Source organism: Orycteropus afer, unplaced genomic scaffold (genome assembly GCF_000298275.1).
Source record: "Orycteropus afer afer isolate SDZICR_OR568_19922 unplaced genomic scaffold, OryAfe1.0 scaffold00607, whole genome shotgun sequence".
In the NCBI taxonomy this organism is placed as follows: Eukaryota; Metazoa; Chordata; class Mammalia; order Tubulidentata; family Orycteropodidae; genus Orycteropus; species Orycteropus afer.
Window position 1 is genome coordinate 580,494 of NW_006922194.1, and position 17,714 is coordinate 598,207.

The following is a 17,714-nucleotide window of genomic DNA, read 5'->3' on the forward strand; positions in this document are numbered from 1 at the left end:
GGAGGAGGAATAGATCCTCAGAGAAAGCGGTTTCTGTTGCTACTCAAATAATGGTGAGATTGAGCAGGACACAGGATCTGAATCCCAGAACACTAGGGATCCTAGAACTTTCCCAGAGCTCTGCTTTGCTGTGTTATCTTCACTGTGGGAAAACAGAAATGCAATGGCATGGTATTTAGACTTACTTCACTAGGTGGTATATTCCTACTAATAGTCACAGGTCTCTTTACCTTCACCTCAGAGCTTCTCCTCAGTGCCAGCCCTGCCCTCTGCCATACCCAAATAGGAAACTCAGGTTGACATTCAGCTCCTGGTATTCTTTCCTGATAGTTTTCTGCCAACTAGGAGCAATGGTGGCATAGTGCCTAACGCATTTGACTGCTAACCAGAAGGCTGGCTGTTCAAACCTACCAGCCACTCCTCGGAAGGAAGATGGAACAATCTGCTTCATAGAGACACCACCTCAGAAAATTCAAGGAGGGGTTGCTGTGAGTTGGATCTGACTCCACAGCAGTGAGTTTGGGTTTTGTTGTTGTTGGGTGTTTTTTTTTTTTTTTTAAGTAAATGTGAGAAGGTGCAGTGGGTCAGGGGCAAGCAAGATGGGCTTCAAATTTTCAGTGTTTTAAGATTACAGTAATGAATAATAGCCTTGGCTGTAGGTGAAAGTTTAGGATGTATAAAGCTCAGTGATTGGCATATTTTAAATTAATACCATCTATTTAATAAAAAAGTAGATGGACATAAATTATAGATATATTGGGTAATTGATAGAAATAAGTAAGTGTATAAACCAAAAACCAAACTCAACGCCTTCGAGTCGATTCTGACTCCTAGTGACCCCTCCTTGGGTTTCTGAGGCGGTATCTCTATGGAAGTAGATTGCCCAGTCTTCCTTCCGAGGAGTGGCTGGTGGGTTTGAACCGCCAGGCTTCTGGTTAGCAGTCTAATGCCTTAGGCACTACGCCACTCAGCAGATTATGGATACTATGGTGCCTAAGGCACCTGGCTGCTAACCAGAAGGCTGGCAGTTCAAACCCACCAGCCACTCCTCGGAAGGAAGGTTGAGCAATCTCCTTCCGTAGTAATATGCCTTGGCAACCCAAGGAGGGGTCGCTATTAGTCAGATCTGACTTAACGGCACATGACAACAACAACAACATGTTACACGTGCCCATGATCAAGACATGAGGAAAGTATAAAACTTAGGATTTACAACAGATATTTTTTTGGGACACGATTCAATCCATAACAGAGACTCTTTTAGAAGCTTATAATAGTGAAAAGTATTTTCATAAAGGATTTACCTATATTCTTGTAGTTTTTAAGCTATAAAGAATAGCAAAAAGGAAAATTGATTTTTCCCGATTCAGTTTGCTTTAGAAATGTTTTTATTTGGGGCTGCTTTATGAAAAGTAAATAAACAAACTTAGTGTGTTTATATTATGAAATGGAATACTTTCTGATGATCGGTATTAGTGTGCTGATTTAATATGTGTAAAAACTGGTTATTGTAAACAGCTTTTCCCACAATTTTTATAGAGGCAGTTTACATATTTATCTGAATTTCTGTATTATACAAGGCTCTCCAGGAATAGCATTAATGAACTTTTTTTCTCAGAACTTTGAACAGACATAGCCCAAGAGACAGAAAAAAGAATCATATGACAGGCTAATCTTTGATGTTACTCTTTTAGATCAATACGGGGAAAACTGTGAGAGCCAGAATAATACTGCCTTGTTTTCTAGGTCTTACAAGTTTTCTGCCTTTGATAGGGCACAGTCTAACAGCCACTTTTCTGTTGCTCTCTATTAGTAGAAAACATTTGAATTTTCCTTCTCTGACAGGTTTTTGCCTTACAGATTCCAGCTTTTGCAGCTGTTTGCTTCATATGTCCTTGAGCTTCTAAGTTTCTAATAAAGTAAGGGCAGTGTAAGTGGAACAAATGAGAAATAGGTATTTATTTATGTGCCAATAATAACATGTTGTTCTTCATATTCTGTGACCTACTTATATATTTATATTTTTCTTGATGGTAGGTTTTCCCTACCTGAGGTATCAAAAGTTTAAGGGAAAAATTCACAACCTTTACCTTTGGGAGTTTTGGAGGGTGCTCACAGACTTGTCAACATTAGGAAATGGAGAACCAGTTGAAATCCACTCACACACTGCTGCTGTTTGGAAGTTAATGAATAGTTTTCCTATTAAAAGGAAAGCTCAGCAAGTAAAATAACAGCTCCTCTCCCAAATGCAACACACACACACATAACGTGAAAAGTCTGGATGGCTGTTGTCTTGGAAGTAATTTATCTCTCTTAATTTTTGCCTTCACCTATAAACATGTTGCATGGATGCTACAGCTCTACCTTCCTAAGCCTTTAGCAGGCATTATGAATTAATCATGGTATTCTTTGGCACTGAGCTTAGAGATATACTTGATAATATGACATAATAGGCAGTCACTCCCAGTCCATTGGATTGGCATACAAAATGAAGCCTGTTTATTATTCCTGTTCTAGGATTGATCCCAAAGTCAGTATTACAGCATGTTTTCAAGGTAGCTGGTTGTCATATGTTTAGGACAAGAATAACTTCTGACTGAAAATGTTGGGTTTTTACTGACATTTTAAGTATAATAATGTTTTAATGTCCTAAAATTATATTTTTATTTACAAGTATTTTTTTTGTAAAGAAAAAAATCTGAATTTAGCCTCTGGTAGCATAAGAGTACTGATACCCTAGAGTTGTTTTGCCAATGTAAAAATTTGGTTTCATATAAGGTAAGAAATGCAGTCTAGACTGTAGTCTTTTAGAAGTAGACTACTTCAAGATACGATGAATTTTTCTGTAAGTAGGACTAATGAGATAAGTTTTTACTGGTGATGAAGCACAGATGTATTCACCACGTAGCAGCTGGATTAGCTGACTTTTGGACTGTTCTGACTCTATTTTAAAGAGGCCACATGAATGTATCTCTCTTAAAGTAGTACCCTTACAGAGATAATTTTATACCATGATGTTCTTTTTGGAGTCCCCGCCAGTGTTCAACTTTAATTCTCTTAATCCCATTGCCTTGACACTATTGTTAATAATCCAGTGGAAAACCAGTGATTTTTGCGATACTGACAACCCAGATTACTTACTATTGGTTGAGTACTTTGTAGTTCTTATTTCCTGTGAGCTAAATAATACATTGAAAACTGAGTAATCTTACCTCTTTCTTAAAATTTTAAAAAGAAACTTAGAGCCTAGTAAAGAGAAGAAACTATAGTGTGTGATCTTAAATCTCTTTAAAATGGCCACTTTCCAGCTTTCCCGTTTCAGGGAAGTTGTAAAGGAGAGTGAAGTCTTTTGTTTGTTTATTTCCTAGTGCCCTGGAGACTGCTATATATCAACCTAAAAATTGATGTTCCTTGGAATTAATCTATAAAATGCTAATTAATGCATAGATCTAATGAATCTATAATGTTCATTGATCTCACACAATTCTAACTATATAACTGTCAAGGGTGCTATGTGCTTTATTATATTTAATTGTCAGCATGTTACCAACCTGCACTTGAATGTGCTATAGATAAACAGCACCTCCAGTTTTAAGCCCTGACCTCTCATGTACCTTCCCTTGGTTCTGACCCTTGCACTAGGTAGTAAGGAAGTCTCTAGTCTCTAACTAGAGTTTTATAGAAACTCTGGTTAGAGTTTTATAGAATCTGAGCATATAGCATCATGCCAGGTAAACTCAGGCACACTTTTGCCTCCAGAGCCCCAGTGCAGAAAGAAAACCAGGGCACATCCTGAGAATTCTGAAGCTGAAATAATACTTCTCAGAGGGTTATGCAGAGAGTTAGTTATGTCTAGTATCTCTTACCTGAAACAATGCTCAAAATCTCTTATTTAATTTTGATGTCGTAATTTGGAAAGATAAGAGGTCTAAGAAAGATATAGAAGTCTAAGTGTTAAGATTTTGAGAATTGAAAATTCTCCAACATTTTATTTCTAGAATGAAAGCAAAACATAAATAAAATCAGTTTAAAGTGGTTAAAGAGAGACAAGAAAAATCTGACTAAATGATAAATGAACTAAGCTAAAGACAGATTTCATAAGAATGCCTGAATAAATGTTAACTGGTAGTATTCAATTTGAATTCAATACATGTTAGAGAACTTGTAACATGTATAATCTGTTTGAGATGTAATAAATGCATGCTGTGCTCTATGTATGGTGTGTGAGCATATGTGTGTCCCTAAACCAGTGTTGGGGGGTGAGGGTTGATACAACTTAGTTTAACTGTTTCTACCACTCAAAATAAAATCTGGTCAGTTCCTTAAATTTTTGCTACCAAAATGATGTTGTATAGAAAAATTAAATTTATGCATTTTTGCTTTATATGACACTGAAATAAATTCTGTGTGAATCTAATAGAAATAAAAGCATATTGGTTAATAACTAATTATGTAACCTCCCTTAGCCAGTTTTTATCTTCCTGGGGCTCATAATAGTGCCAGTCCTATAAAGTTGTTGGATGCCAGGAAGTAATGCCTGGAAGGTGCCTTGCCTACAGGAATGGCACCTGTGTCTGGTGATGGTGGCATTGTGATGATGACAACGATGACAGTTCTTCACATATCACAGGCTACTGCAAAATGTTTTTGAAACTGTTCTTTGATGTAGCTCAGGAGAAAAATGTAGTAGTGATCTCCTAGATTGTGAGTCCAAAGGACAGGGTCCAATTAATTATATAGAAAGACATTATTGGTTTTTTAATCTGACACTGAAAAATATTGAATAAAGTAAAAGAGACATGTATTTATTTACACATGTATATCTGTGTTTTGACTTGATGGAGTTTAAAATGAGCATTTTCAGTGTTAAATTCTTCTAGGGTTTTGTCTTTGTTTTTCTTTATCTGTCTCTCAATCCTTTGCAGGTACCTAAATATAATTCTTTTGAATTCCTTATCAGGGAGTTCCAATGCTACATCTTTAAATTTGTCTTAACATTTAAACACAAAGATACTTAAATGTAAATGAAGAGAATTTTCCTAATGATAAAATTAACTTTTTTAATAAGGAAAATTTTTAGTAACTGTCTTGATTTGTATATCTGTTCAAAGAGTCTGCTTCATGTGAAGTGGCAACATTTACAATTAACCCTCCAAAATGACCTGATCTCAGTGCCTTCAACAATGCTGTGGTCAATGGTGTGTATATGTGACACATTTATATATATGGGGCTATTAAACTCCTTTATCTTTGAAACAGTCTGTTGTAGGATACAGAAATGTGCTTGAGTATTTTTTTTTCTGTTGGTGACAAGCTATAGACAGATAACTAACTGTTGATGTTTTTCATTTTAAGAGATCACTATATTACATAGCTATGCTTAGACTAGAGGTGGAACTAGTCATTCATTCAGCCTTTATCAAGATTTTGGATTCTGCAGAATCTCTCAACTGCCACAGCCATAACTTTAGGGAAATTGAACTTAGTTGAATAAATATTATTTGGATAGAAACAGTGTGTTGAAGATCAATCAGAACTCTTTGCCAGCACCCTGACCTGGAAAGGGCTGTGTGGTTATGCTATTGGATGGTTTGGGGCTTTGGGCCTGTGTCCAGCAGCTGAGTGGGCTAGGGATCACTCAGGTTCCTGTTTTGGTTCTATGTTTATTGAACTCAAGTAAGCTATTGATTACTTATGAACTGTATACCTAAGTTTGATCATCAGATTGTTAAATCAATGCAGTTTATGAGAAATCTTAACATACTGATGTTAAGTTTTCCTGAATTTATTTAGAGATGTGGGAAAATGTACATGCTGAAGTATTTGTAAGAACATATTAACTCTAATAGTGTTACCATCGTTATGGGTACAAGGACATTGTTTTTGTAATACATGAACTTAGAACTTCTTACTTGTTTTTTGAAGTAAAATGTCAGAAAAATTTACGCTGTGTCTTAAGTTTTGATGAATATAATTACTGTATGTTGGTGTCATCTAGGATTTCAAAACTTAGAACATTCTTTCTACTTGTATTAGTGGGCCTTTCATATGTCCTCATATAGTACCATTCTTTTAAATAGAGTTACGTTCAGATTGTTGTTTGGTACGGTTGAGTCGTTTCCGACACATAGTGACCTTATGTGCAACATTTCGAATCGCTGCTTGGTCCTTTATCATCCTCACAATCATTGCCATGGCTAAGCCCACTGTTGCAGCCACTGTGTCAGTCCATCTTGTTGAGGGTCTTGTTGTTTTTGCTGACCTTCTACCAAGCATGATATCTTCTCCAGGGATTGGTCCCTCCTAACAACATGACCAAAGGGAGAAGCCTCACTCGCCTTGCTTCTAAAGAGCATTCCGGCTGTACTTCATCCAAGGCAGATTGGTTTGTTCTTGGCAGGCCATGGTATATTCTTCACCAACACCGTGATTCAAATGCATCAATTTTTCTTTATTCACCATCCAACTTTTGCATGCCTATGAAGTGACAAAATACCCTGGCTTACCTTTATCTTCAAAGTAACATCTTTGTTCTTTAACATTTTAAAGAGGTCTTTTGCAGATTTGCCCAATGCAGTACGTCGTTTGATTTTTTTGACTGCTGCTTCCATGGGTGTTGATTGTGGATCCAAGTAAAATGTAATCCTTGATAACTGCTAACCAGAAGGCTGGCGGTTCAAACCTACCAGCCACTCCTCAGAAGGAAGGTTGGGAGATCTACTTCTGTAGTGATACTGCCTCGGAAACCCAAGGAGGGGTCACTGTGAGTCGGGTCCGACTTGATGGCACATAACAACACAACAACAATAAACAACCACTTGATAAATTTAGTCTTTTCTCCGTTTATCATGATGTTACTTATTGTTGTGAGGATTTTTGCTTTTATATGTTGGGATATAATGGCAATGCATACTTACCAGTATAGTTTTTGATCTACATCAGTAAGTGCTTCAAGTTCTCTTCACTTTGAGCAAGAAAGGTTGTATCATCTGCCTATCACAGTTTGTTAATGAGTCTTCCTCTTGTCTTGATGCCACATTCTTCATATAGTCCAAATTCTCAGGTTATTTGCTCAGCATACAGATTGAATAAGTATGAGGAAAAGATACAGTCCTGACAAACAACTTTGCTGATTTTAAACCATAAAACATGCCCTTGCTCTGTTCGAACGACTGCCCCTGGTTCTTTATAAGCACAATCAAGTGTTCTGGCATTTCTGTTCTTCACAATGTTATCGATAATTTGTTATGCTCCACACAGTTAAATGTCTTTGCATATTCAATAAAACAAGTAAACATCTTCCTGGTATTCTTTGCTTTCAGCCAGGATCCATCTGATATCAGCAATGATATCCCTTGTTCCACGTGCTCTTCTGAGTCCAGCTTGAATATTTGGCAGTTCCCTAACTTTGTACTGCTGAAGTGGTTTTATTTATTTATTTTTAATAAAATTTTATTTCCTTGTGGTATTTATTGTTTGATAATTTCTTCATTCTTTTGGATCACATTTCTTTGTGAATGGGTACGAATATGGATCTTTTCCAGTCAGTTGGTCAGGTACCTGCCTTCCAAATTTCTTGGCATAGACAAGTAAGTTCTTCAAGCATTGCATCTGTTTGTTGAAACATCTCAATAGATGTTCTGTCAGTGCTTGGAGCTTTGTTTTTTTTGCCAATTCCTTTGTAGTTTGGCAATTTTCTTTCATTACCATCTATTCTTGATCATATGCTACTCTCTGAAATGGTTGCACATCAGCCAGTTCTTTTTTAGTACAGTGACTTTGTATTCCTTCCATCTTCCTTTGATGCTTTCTGTGTCATTCAGTACTTGCCCATTAGCATCCTTCAGTATGCAACTAACTGATTGAATTTTTCTTTTGGCTTGGGAAACCCCAGGTGTATTCTTCCTTTTTGGTTTTCTAAATCCAATTCTTACGGGTTTCATTACAGTACTTTACTTTTGTCTTTTTTGAGCCACCCTTTGATATCTTCTGTTCAGCTCTTTAACTTCATCATTTGTTCTGTTCACTTTAGCTGCTCTGCATTCAATAGCAAGTTCTGGCATCATGTCTTTCTTTCCTTGTCTTTTTAATAATTTTGCTTTCATCGTGTATGATGTCCTTCCACAACTCGTGTAATCTTTAGTCATTTGTGTTCAGTGCATCAAATCTGTTCTTCAGATAGTTTCTAAATTCAGGTCGTATTTTGGCTTTTATGGACTTGTTTTAATTTTCTTCACCTTAAACATGAACTTCTATATGAGGAAGTATGGATCTGTTCTATCTTGGGCCCCTGTCCTTGTTCTGACTGATGACATTGAGCTGTTTCATTGCCTCTTTCCCCAGATCGAGTCAATTTGATTCCTGTGTAATCCATCTGGCAAGTTCCATATGTATAGTTGCCATTTATATTGAAAAAAGGTATTTACAGTAAAGGAGTTGCCGTTTTGGAAAATTCTGTCATGCAATCTCTGGTATCATTTCTTTCACCAAGGGCATATTTTCCAACTACCGATGCCATGTCTTTGTTTCCAACTTTTGGATTCCAATCACTAGTAATTATCAGTGCATCTTGATTGTGTGTTTGATTAATTTCAGAGTGTAGAAGTTGGTAAAAATCTTTGTTTCTTCATCTTGCCTTTTAGTCGTTGGTGCATAAATTTGAATAATAGTCATATTAAATGGTCTTCTTTGTATATGTATGGATATTATCCTATCCTTTACATTATTGTCCTTCAGGATAGTTCCTGAAATGTTCTTTTTGATGATGAATGTGATACCCATTACTCTTCAATTTGTCGTTCCTAACATAGTAGACCATATGACTGTCTGATTCAGAATGGCAAATACCAGTCCATTTTAGCTCACTTAATGCCTAGGTATCAACTTTAAGTGTTCCATTTCATTTTTAACAACTTTCAATTTTCCTACATTCACATTTCCTACATTCCTTGTTCTGATGATTAATGCGTGTTTGCAGCTATTTCTTCTCATTTTGAGTCATACTTAAATCAGCAAATGAAGTTCCCAAAAGCTTTACTCCCTTCATTTCATGAAGGTTGACTCTACTTTGAGGAAGCAGTTCTTGCCTAGTTGTATTTTCAGTGCCTTCCAACCTTCTGACACTGTATCAGACAGTGTTCTTCTATTTGTAAGGTTTTTAGTAGCCACTTTCTTCAGAATTAGACCACCACGTACTTCTTCCTAGTCTGTCTTAGTCTTGAAACTCTGCTGAATCCTGTCCACCTTGGGTGACCCTGCTGGTATTTGAAATACCGTTGGTATAATTTCTAGCATCACAGCAACACATATACCACCACACCACAGTATGACAACCTATCAGACAAGTGGTGGTATGTTGATGTAGTAGGTCCTTAAGTAAAATAGCTACCAAATATAAATAATTTCTTAAATCTAATTAGTGAAAGTGTATACGTAGGAAAAGCCATGAGCTATTTAAATTGGATTTTTCATGTTAAAATAATCAGATGGATTACATACATCTGTGAATTACATCAGTTGCTCTTATTAAAATTATTAATAGATTTAAAATACTAAATTTTGGCTGACAGTCTTGATTTATACATATTATATAGGAAAATCAAATCATGGTTTACTTGAGATGAAATCTCTAGTGTAACTGGAATTGTGAATGATTCATTAAATTACATAAAGTAATTTATGCAAACAAAACAGGTTAAAAAGTAGAGCTTTATGATTGGCAGCCTGCTAACTAAAATGCACTATTATATGAGAGGTGAAATCTTCAGACTAATTATTAGAGCGGTTTATTTTGGTTAAGGCTTTAAGTAGGTGAAATGTGGTAAATAAATGATTTTTTTCCTCTGATTTTTCCTTTCTGTAGTTTCACCAGTGATAATTAAAGAATGGGCAGCTTACAAAGGAAAGTCTCCTCAGACCCCTGAACTGGTGGAAGCACTTGCATTCAGGGAATGGACCTGCCCTAACCTGAAGAGACTGTGGCTGGGGAAGGCAGTTGAGGATAAGAACCGCAGGATGCGAGCCTTCCTGGCCTGCATGCGATCAGACACACCAGCCATGCTTAATCCAGCAAATGTGCCCACTCACCTCATGGTGCTCTGCTGTGTCTTACGGTACGTGCTGGGTCATGCTTTGTGCGGGGAGTGGAACCCAGCAACCTCAGAACTACCAGTGCATTTGTAGTAAGTCAGGGTAGGTTGGGTGGCATCTTTGTTGAGAGTTCTTCCAGATACTGTATTTGCCATTTCAAATATGTATTCTGTATAAGATAGGCAAAGTTTATACTCAGTGGAACCATATTGCCTGTGTAATTTATCTTAATCCTATGTTTATATATATTATTAAAATAAAGACCATTTAACATAATATACTCGGTAGCATAGTGGCTAAGGCATTTGATTGCTAACCACAAGGCTGGCGGTTCAAACCCACCAGCCACCCCTCGGAAGGAAGATGGAGCAATCTACTTCTGTAGTAATACTGCCTCAGAAACGCAAGGAGGGGTCGCTATGAGTTGGGTCCGACTCGACAGCACCTAACAACAATAAGAAGTATATATATGTAGTAGGCATATTTGATAAATGTATATGGCATGTAAAATATTGTATAATTTAAATATAGTTTATTTTTAAATTATCGAAGATTTTGAAGGGTATATGGAGGAAGAATTTATGAGTAGTAATTCTTTTCTTAATAAAAATGCATTGCAGCCAAATGTATGTTGATTTTAATCTCTCATCAAAAGTAGTTTTACTAGTATTTAAACCACCTTAAGGTAAGTTTTTGTTGAGGAATTTTCCTCTTATAAGTGAAATGAAGGCACTCTGGTGGCACAGTGCCTGAGACATTTGACTGCTAACCAGAAGGTTGGAGGATCAAACTTACCAGCTACTCTGCAAAGAAAATATGGGGCAATCTACCGCTGTAAAGATTTACCTCCTTGGAAAACCAGTGGGGGTTGGTGTGAGTTGGAATTGACTCAATGGCAGTGGGTTTGTCTTTTTTTTTTTTTTTTTTTAATTTATTAAGTGGAATGTCACTCAGGTAATTCCAGTTAATCAAAATAAGGCAAAACTTAACTGAATCATATACTTAATGATTTGAGAGAAGGTCTCCTTTCCTTACAGAGCATGTCAGGACCTGCTACCAGTGAGCCATGGACTTCCCCAGGCTCTCACATAGCACAGCACAACTCCTTTACTTTCAAACCATGTCTGTACTAGTGGGCAGTAGCACCCGTAGACCCTAAAACAACATTCAGCACCACTCTGGAGAAGGCATCTGCTCTGTGGCCAAGACACTGGGTAGAATTTTAGCTGCTCCACCTATCACTGCAACTTTAAGCAAAGTCTTTAACTTCTTTGTATCTTAGTTTCTTCATTTCTGAAATGCAGTTTGTAATAGTCCCTGTTCCAAAGGATTGTTGAGAAGATTAAACAACTTAATACATCAAAAACACTTGAGCAGTGCAGCTAGTAAACTCACGATAAGTTTAACCTTTCCTCTCCCCCCCATTATTACATTTGTAATGTATGTTATTTCAATTACATCTTTAGTGCTCTCTGAGAATAAAAAATACAGCTTTACCTTATTTATTCCACCTTTCAAAAAAGTAGCAATGTCGCTATTAACTATTGTTGTTATTGAGGGTATGGAAATAAGTTGAATGGAACTCTTACATGAATAAACACAAATGTGTTGAGGTACTGATTCAAATGTATGTTTAGACACTTTTTTTTTGTTTTGTTGTTGTTGGTTATCCTTTATTTTGAAAGAATTTTGACTTTCTGAAGAGTTATAAAGATAGCTGTACCAGAGTTCTTGAATATCCTTCATTAACTATGTTATAGAATTTATTCATGTTTCACTAGTTTTCCCAGTAATGTCTTTTCTCTGTCCCAGGATCCAGTTCAGGATCCCACATGGCATTTACTTATCATGTCTCCTTAGTCTCCTCTGGTCAGTGATAGTTCTTTATCCTTCCTAGTCTCTTGTCATCTGGATACTTTTGAATTGTACTGGCCAGATATTTTATAGTGTGTCCCCCAGTTTGAGTTTGAGTGGGTTTTATCTTTCTCATGATTAAATTAGGTTTGTATATCCTGGGGAAGAAAACCCCAGAGATAGTATGCCTTTCCCATCCCATCACTCTGTGGGGTACAAGGTACCAGATATCATATGACTTATCATTGGTGATGCTCACGGGTTCACTTTGTTAAGGTATCTGCCAGGATTGTCTGTAAAGTTGCTATTTTTCTTTCGCTTAACATATTCTATTCTTTGGAAGCAGTCACTAAGTCCAGCCCAAGGGGCAGGGGGCTTAAATACCATTTCTTGAACGGGGGGAGTATCTACACATTTTATTTGGAGTTCTATAAGGAAAATTTCTCTCTCCCTTTTTTGTTGATTCTGTCATTTATTTATATTGATTGTGTACTTGTGAATATTTTTACTTTCAGTTCCTATTTTTCCCTTTTTAATTACTAAATAATTTTGGAGAGGTAATTTTGAGACTATGCATGTTTCCTTGATTCTTCTTAAACTGTTTACCCATTAATTTTAACGTCCATCAGTGGGTCTGGGCTAAAGCAGTTTTATTACTATGGTGTTCTGATGGTGATTTTCTGTTTCCCTCATTGCTTCTATATGTATCAATTAATTTTTTTTAATGTGATTTGAGTGAAAGTTTACAGAGCAAATTCACTTTCCATATAGCAGCTCACAGACACATTATCGGATGACATCAACTACAATTTACCACAGTGCTGCAACTCCCCTCCAACTTCCTTCTCATAATTACCTCCTCCCTGTGTCTGTGTCTCCATGTACTCTGGCCCCCTGAGCTGTCTCCCTGTGTATATACAATGTTTCTATTCTCCCATGATTGTTCTCTCCAAGGAGTATATCTACCTAGTGTAAATGTTCACCTCATATGGCTGTCTTTTGTTTGGCTGGAAGCCACAGGAGTGAGTTCAGTTCCAGACCTGAAGGGCATCTAGGAGCCATAGTCTTCAGTGGTTCCATCAGGTTCTATCAGACCAGCAAACCTGGTCCTTTTTTTTTTTTTAAATGATTTTGAGTTTTGTTCCACATTGTTCTCCCACTCTATACAGGATCTCCTACATAGATCCCCCTCCAAGTTGTGTATAGTGGTAGCTGGGCACCATCTAGTTCTTCTGGTCTCATAGCCGTATAGGCTTCAGATCGCATGGTGTACCAGACGCTTGGACTAATTGTTGCCATGAATCTTTGGTTTTCTTCATTCTTCTTTGCTGTGGACGAGGAGAAGCCCATCATTGCATCTAGATGGCCGTTTGCAAGCTTTTAAGATCTCAGTCATTACTCACCAAACTAGGATGTAGAACAGTGTTTTTATGTAGTATGTTATGCCAATTGAGCTTAGGTTCCCTGCGACCCTGTGGGACCCCTGTGGTCCTGAGCCCACAGGTCCAACTACTCGCTCCCTCTGGGTAGCTGGCTGTGGCCAAGAAGTGACTACAACCTTGTCCCTTATCAGCTCTACTATATACCTAGGAATGCTTACAGAACATAGCAATATACTTGTAGAAACATTGTCTGCCAACCCTATATATGGTCTTGGGCACACTTCCCCCTGCATAGATATACCTAATAGTTCAGCCTCTCTACCCATCTATCTACCTGTATATCCGTGTTTGCCTTCACTGACAACACAGTACTGTATATACAGAAGGGTTCATTTTTGTTGTCTGTACCTCTGTGTACCTCTTTATGTTTTCCTCGTCCTCAGTGCCACCATGTTGATCACTCACATTTGGTACATTGCCCTTCTCTTCACCCAAATCAATACCTGTCTGTACCTATCTAACAGTGTTCTCTCCCCTCCTCTCCTCTCCCTCCCCTGGTAACGAACAATTTCTTTCCATATAGAAACCTTTCCTTGACATTTTACAATAATGGACTGATACAGTATTTGTCCTTCTGTGATTGACTTATTTCACTCAGCATAATGTCCTCCAAGTTCGTCCATGTTATGTGGTATTTTGCAGATTCTGTATTCTTTAGGGTTGCATAGTATTCCATTGTTTGTATGTACCATAGTTTTGGTTATCCATTCTTCAGTTGATGGACACCTAGTTGTTTGCATCTTTTGGCTATTGTAAATAGTGCTGTGATGAACATGGGTGTGCATATATCTGTTTTTGTCCTGGCTCTCACTTCTTTAGGATAAACTCACTGCTGTTGAGTCAAACCTGACTCATAGCAACCCAGCCTTGGGTTTCCCAAGGCTTTATCACTATGGAAGTAGGTTGCCCAACCTTCCTTCTGAGGAGTGGCTGGTCTTTAGGGTATATAGCTAGTAATGGAATGGCTAGGTCAAGTGGTATTTCTAATTCCAACTTCTTAAGGAATCGCCATACTGCTTTCCACAGTGGTTGTATCATTTGACAGTCCCACCAGCAATGTATGAGAGTCCCAATCTCTCCGCCTCCTTGCCAGCATTTGTTATTTTCTGTCTTGTTGAGCTTTGGTACTAGTGCTAGGACAAGATGGTTGTTTTGATTTGCATCTCTATAGTGGCTAATGATTGTGAGCATTTTTTCATGTTTGTTGGCTGCCAAATATCCTCTTTGGTGAAGTGTCTGTTCATGCCTTCTGCCCATTTTTTAATTGGATTATTTGTCTTTTTGCTGTTGAGGTGTAGAAGTTTTCTATAAATTCTAGAGATCAGTCCCTTGTCAGATGTCATTGCCAAATATTTTTTCCCAATCTGTAGGTTCTCTTTGGACTTTTTTGGAGAAGTCTTTGGAAGTACATAAAGTTTAATTTTTAAAAGGTCCAATTCATCTAGTTTCTCTTTCGTTTGTGTATCTATGATTATGCTTGATAATCTATTTATGCCATACATTAGGGCCCCAAAATTTGCCCCTAGTTTTTCCTTGAGGAACTTTATAGTTTTAGGTTTCACATTTATGTCTTGATCCATCTGGAGTTAGTTTTTGTGTATGGTACAAGGTACAGATCTTGTTTCATTTTTCTGCAAATGGATATCCAATTTTGTCAGCACCATTTATTAAACAAACATTCTTTTCCCTATTTAATGGATTATAGCCCTTTGTCATAGATCAGCAGAGTATGGGTCGATGAATCTATTTCTAGGTTCTCAATTCTATTCCATTGGACTACCAGGCAGTTTTGAGTACTGTAGCTATATATAGTAGGTTTTGAGATCCGCAGTGTGAGACCTCCTACTTTGTTTTTCTTCTTCAGTAGTCTTTTGCTTACCTGAGATCTCTTTCCTTTCCGTATAAAGTTAGTGATTGGTTTTTCCATATCCTTCAAGAATGTTGATGGGATCTGGATTGGGATTGCATCGAATGTATAGATTGCTTTGGGTAGAATTGACATTTTCACAGTGTTCCTTCTTCCTATCCACAGGCATGGTATATTCTTCCATTTATGTAGATCTTTTATGGTTTCTTGACGTAGTCTTTTATAGTTTGCTTTGTACAGGTCTTTTGTGTCCCTGGTAAGATTTATTCCCAAGTATTTAATTTTTTTGGTAGCCATTGTAAATGGTGTTGATTTCCTTATTTCTTTTTCAGCAATTTCTTTGCTGGTTTAGAGGAATCCAACTGATTTTTGTTGTTGATCTTGTATCCTGCTACAATGCTAAATCTCTCAATTAGTTCCAATAGATTTTTTACTGAGTCTCTTGAATTTTCTAGGTATTGGGTCATATCATCAGCAAATAGGGATAGTTGACTTCTTCCTTACCAATTTGGATGCCTAATTGCCATGACTAGGACTTCCATTACAGTGTTGAATAGAAGTGATAGACGGCATCCTTGTCTGGTTCCCGTTCACAAGTGTAATGATTTCAGTCTCTTTCCATTGACTACAATGTTGGCTGTTGGTTTTACATATCTGCCCTTTATTATGTCCCTTTTCTTCCTATTTTGCTGAGAGTTTTGATCAGGAATGGGTGCTGCATTTTATCAAATGCCTTTTCTGCATCGATTGATATGATCATGTGGTTCTTTTCCTTTGTTTTATTTTGTGTCCCTGGTAAGATTTATTCCCAAGTGATGGAGGACTTTGTTTTTCTCGTGTTGAACCATCACTGCATACCTGATACGAACCCCACTTGGTCATAATGAATGATTTTCTTGATATGTTGTTGGAGTCTATTGGCTAGGATTTTGTTGAAGATTTTTGCATCTATATTGGTGAGGGATATTGGTCTGTAGTTTTCCTTTTGAATGATATCTTTGCCTGGTTTTGGTATCAAGGTTATGCTTGCTTCATAAAATGAATTAGTGAGGATTCTATCCTTTTCTGTGGTTTGGAATAGTTTGAAAAGGATTGGTGTCAGTTTGTCTCTGAATGTTTAGTAGAATTCTCCCGTGAAACTGTCTGGGCCAGGACTTTTTTTTGTTGGTAATATTTTTATGACCTGTTCTATTTCTTCTTTTGTTATGGATCTGTTCAGTTAATTGAAATTCCTATGTAAGGAAGAATTTCTGTCTCTCTCTCTTACTTATTTACTCAGACATTTATTTATATCAGTATAGACTCATGGGGCTTTATTTTGTTCTTGGGTTGTAATGCAGTCTGTTGTTACTTATTTTGTTGCTCAAATATGTCAGCTTTGCCTGTTGGGAACTTTTTCAGATTGTCTCCTGCATCCTTTTGACAAGTTCTATTTCCCCCACCCCTTTTAGTATTTCTTTATTTTCTGACTCCATAACATGTTCATGGCTTATCTTATATTTTCCCTGTCCCAGCCCTGGAATCACCCCTTCTCTAAAGAGCCCTGGGTCTTTTCTTTGGAAAGTTTTATTTAGAAACCATAATCTGAGCAGTAGGTGTGCTTATTATGGTGTGTCACTGCTTCTTGGCCCTCTCAGCTGTTGTATTTGTTGACACTGCTGAAGATTTGAAGTTAATTTGAATTGTTATGCATACTTGAATGATCAGTAGGTTTTTTTGTGTGGAGGGGGGAGGATTTTGTAACAACTTCAAACTTAGAGAAAAGTTGCAAATATAGTATGGACAGTTTTTGTTTCTTTGTTTTAAAAAAAGAAAAAAAAAGGTGAAGCATTTGAGATTGCAGATACTGCATTATCCCCAAATATTCTAGTTTGATTTGCTAACAAACAGGGATATTTTTCTATGCAACTACAGTATAGTCACTGAAATCAATTGACATTTTTTAAAAACAGTAATTTTTATTAAAAGGGAAAAATAATCAATTGACGTGGATAATTTATTACTGTCCAAACTTCAGAATATATTTTGCCAGTTGTCCCAGTAATGTCCTTTATGTAGCAAAATGATCCATTTCAGAATCTGTCTTTGTATTTATTTTATTATTTTTTTTAATTTATTGTGATTTGGGTGAAGATTTACAGAGCAAATTCACTTTCCATACAGCAGTTCACATATACTTTGTCTCATGCCATTGACCACAGTTTACCACAATGCAACAGCTCCCTCCCACTTCCTCCCCATAGTTACCTCTCCCATTGACCATCCCTCCATACTCTCCTGTGTCCTGAGCTGTCTCCCTGTGCATAAGCAGCTTCCTTCTCCCATGATTGTTCTCTCCAGGGTGTGTGTCTAATTGAGGTAAATGTTTAACTCACATGCATGTACATTGTTTGGCTGGAAACCACAGGTGTGGGTTCAATTCCAGACCTGAAGGACAGCTAGGGGCCATAGTCTCAGTGGTT

At 37.2% G+C, this 17,714-nt stretch overlaps 1 protein-coding gene across 1 annotated transcript in view; it reads left to right on the forward strand.

Annotated features, from left to right (window-relative positions):
* Positions 1-17,714, forward strand: part of FAM120A (family with sequence similarity 120A) — a 201,842-nt gene that overhangs the window by 140,148 nt on the left and 43,980 nt on the right. The window contains exon 12 of the mRNA XM_007956323.1: positions 9,863-10,112. Within this exon, the coding sequence (XP_007954514.1) occupies positions 9,863-10,112 (250 nt within the window). The remainder of the gene's footprint in view (positions 1-9,862; positions 10,113-17,714) is intronic.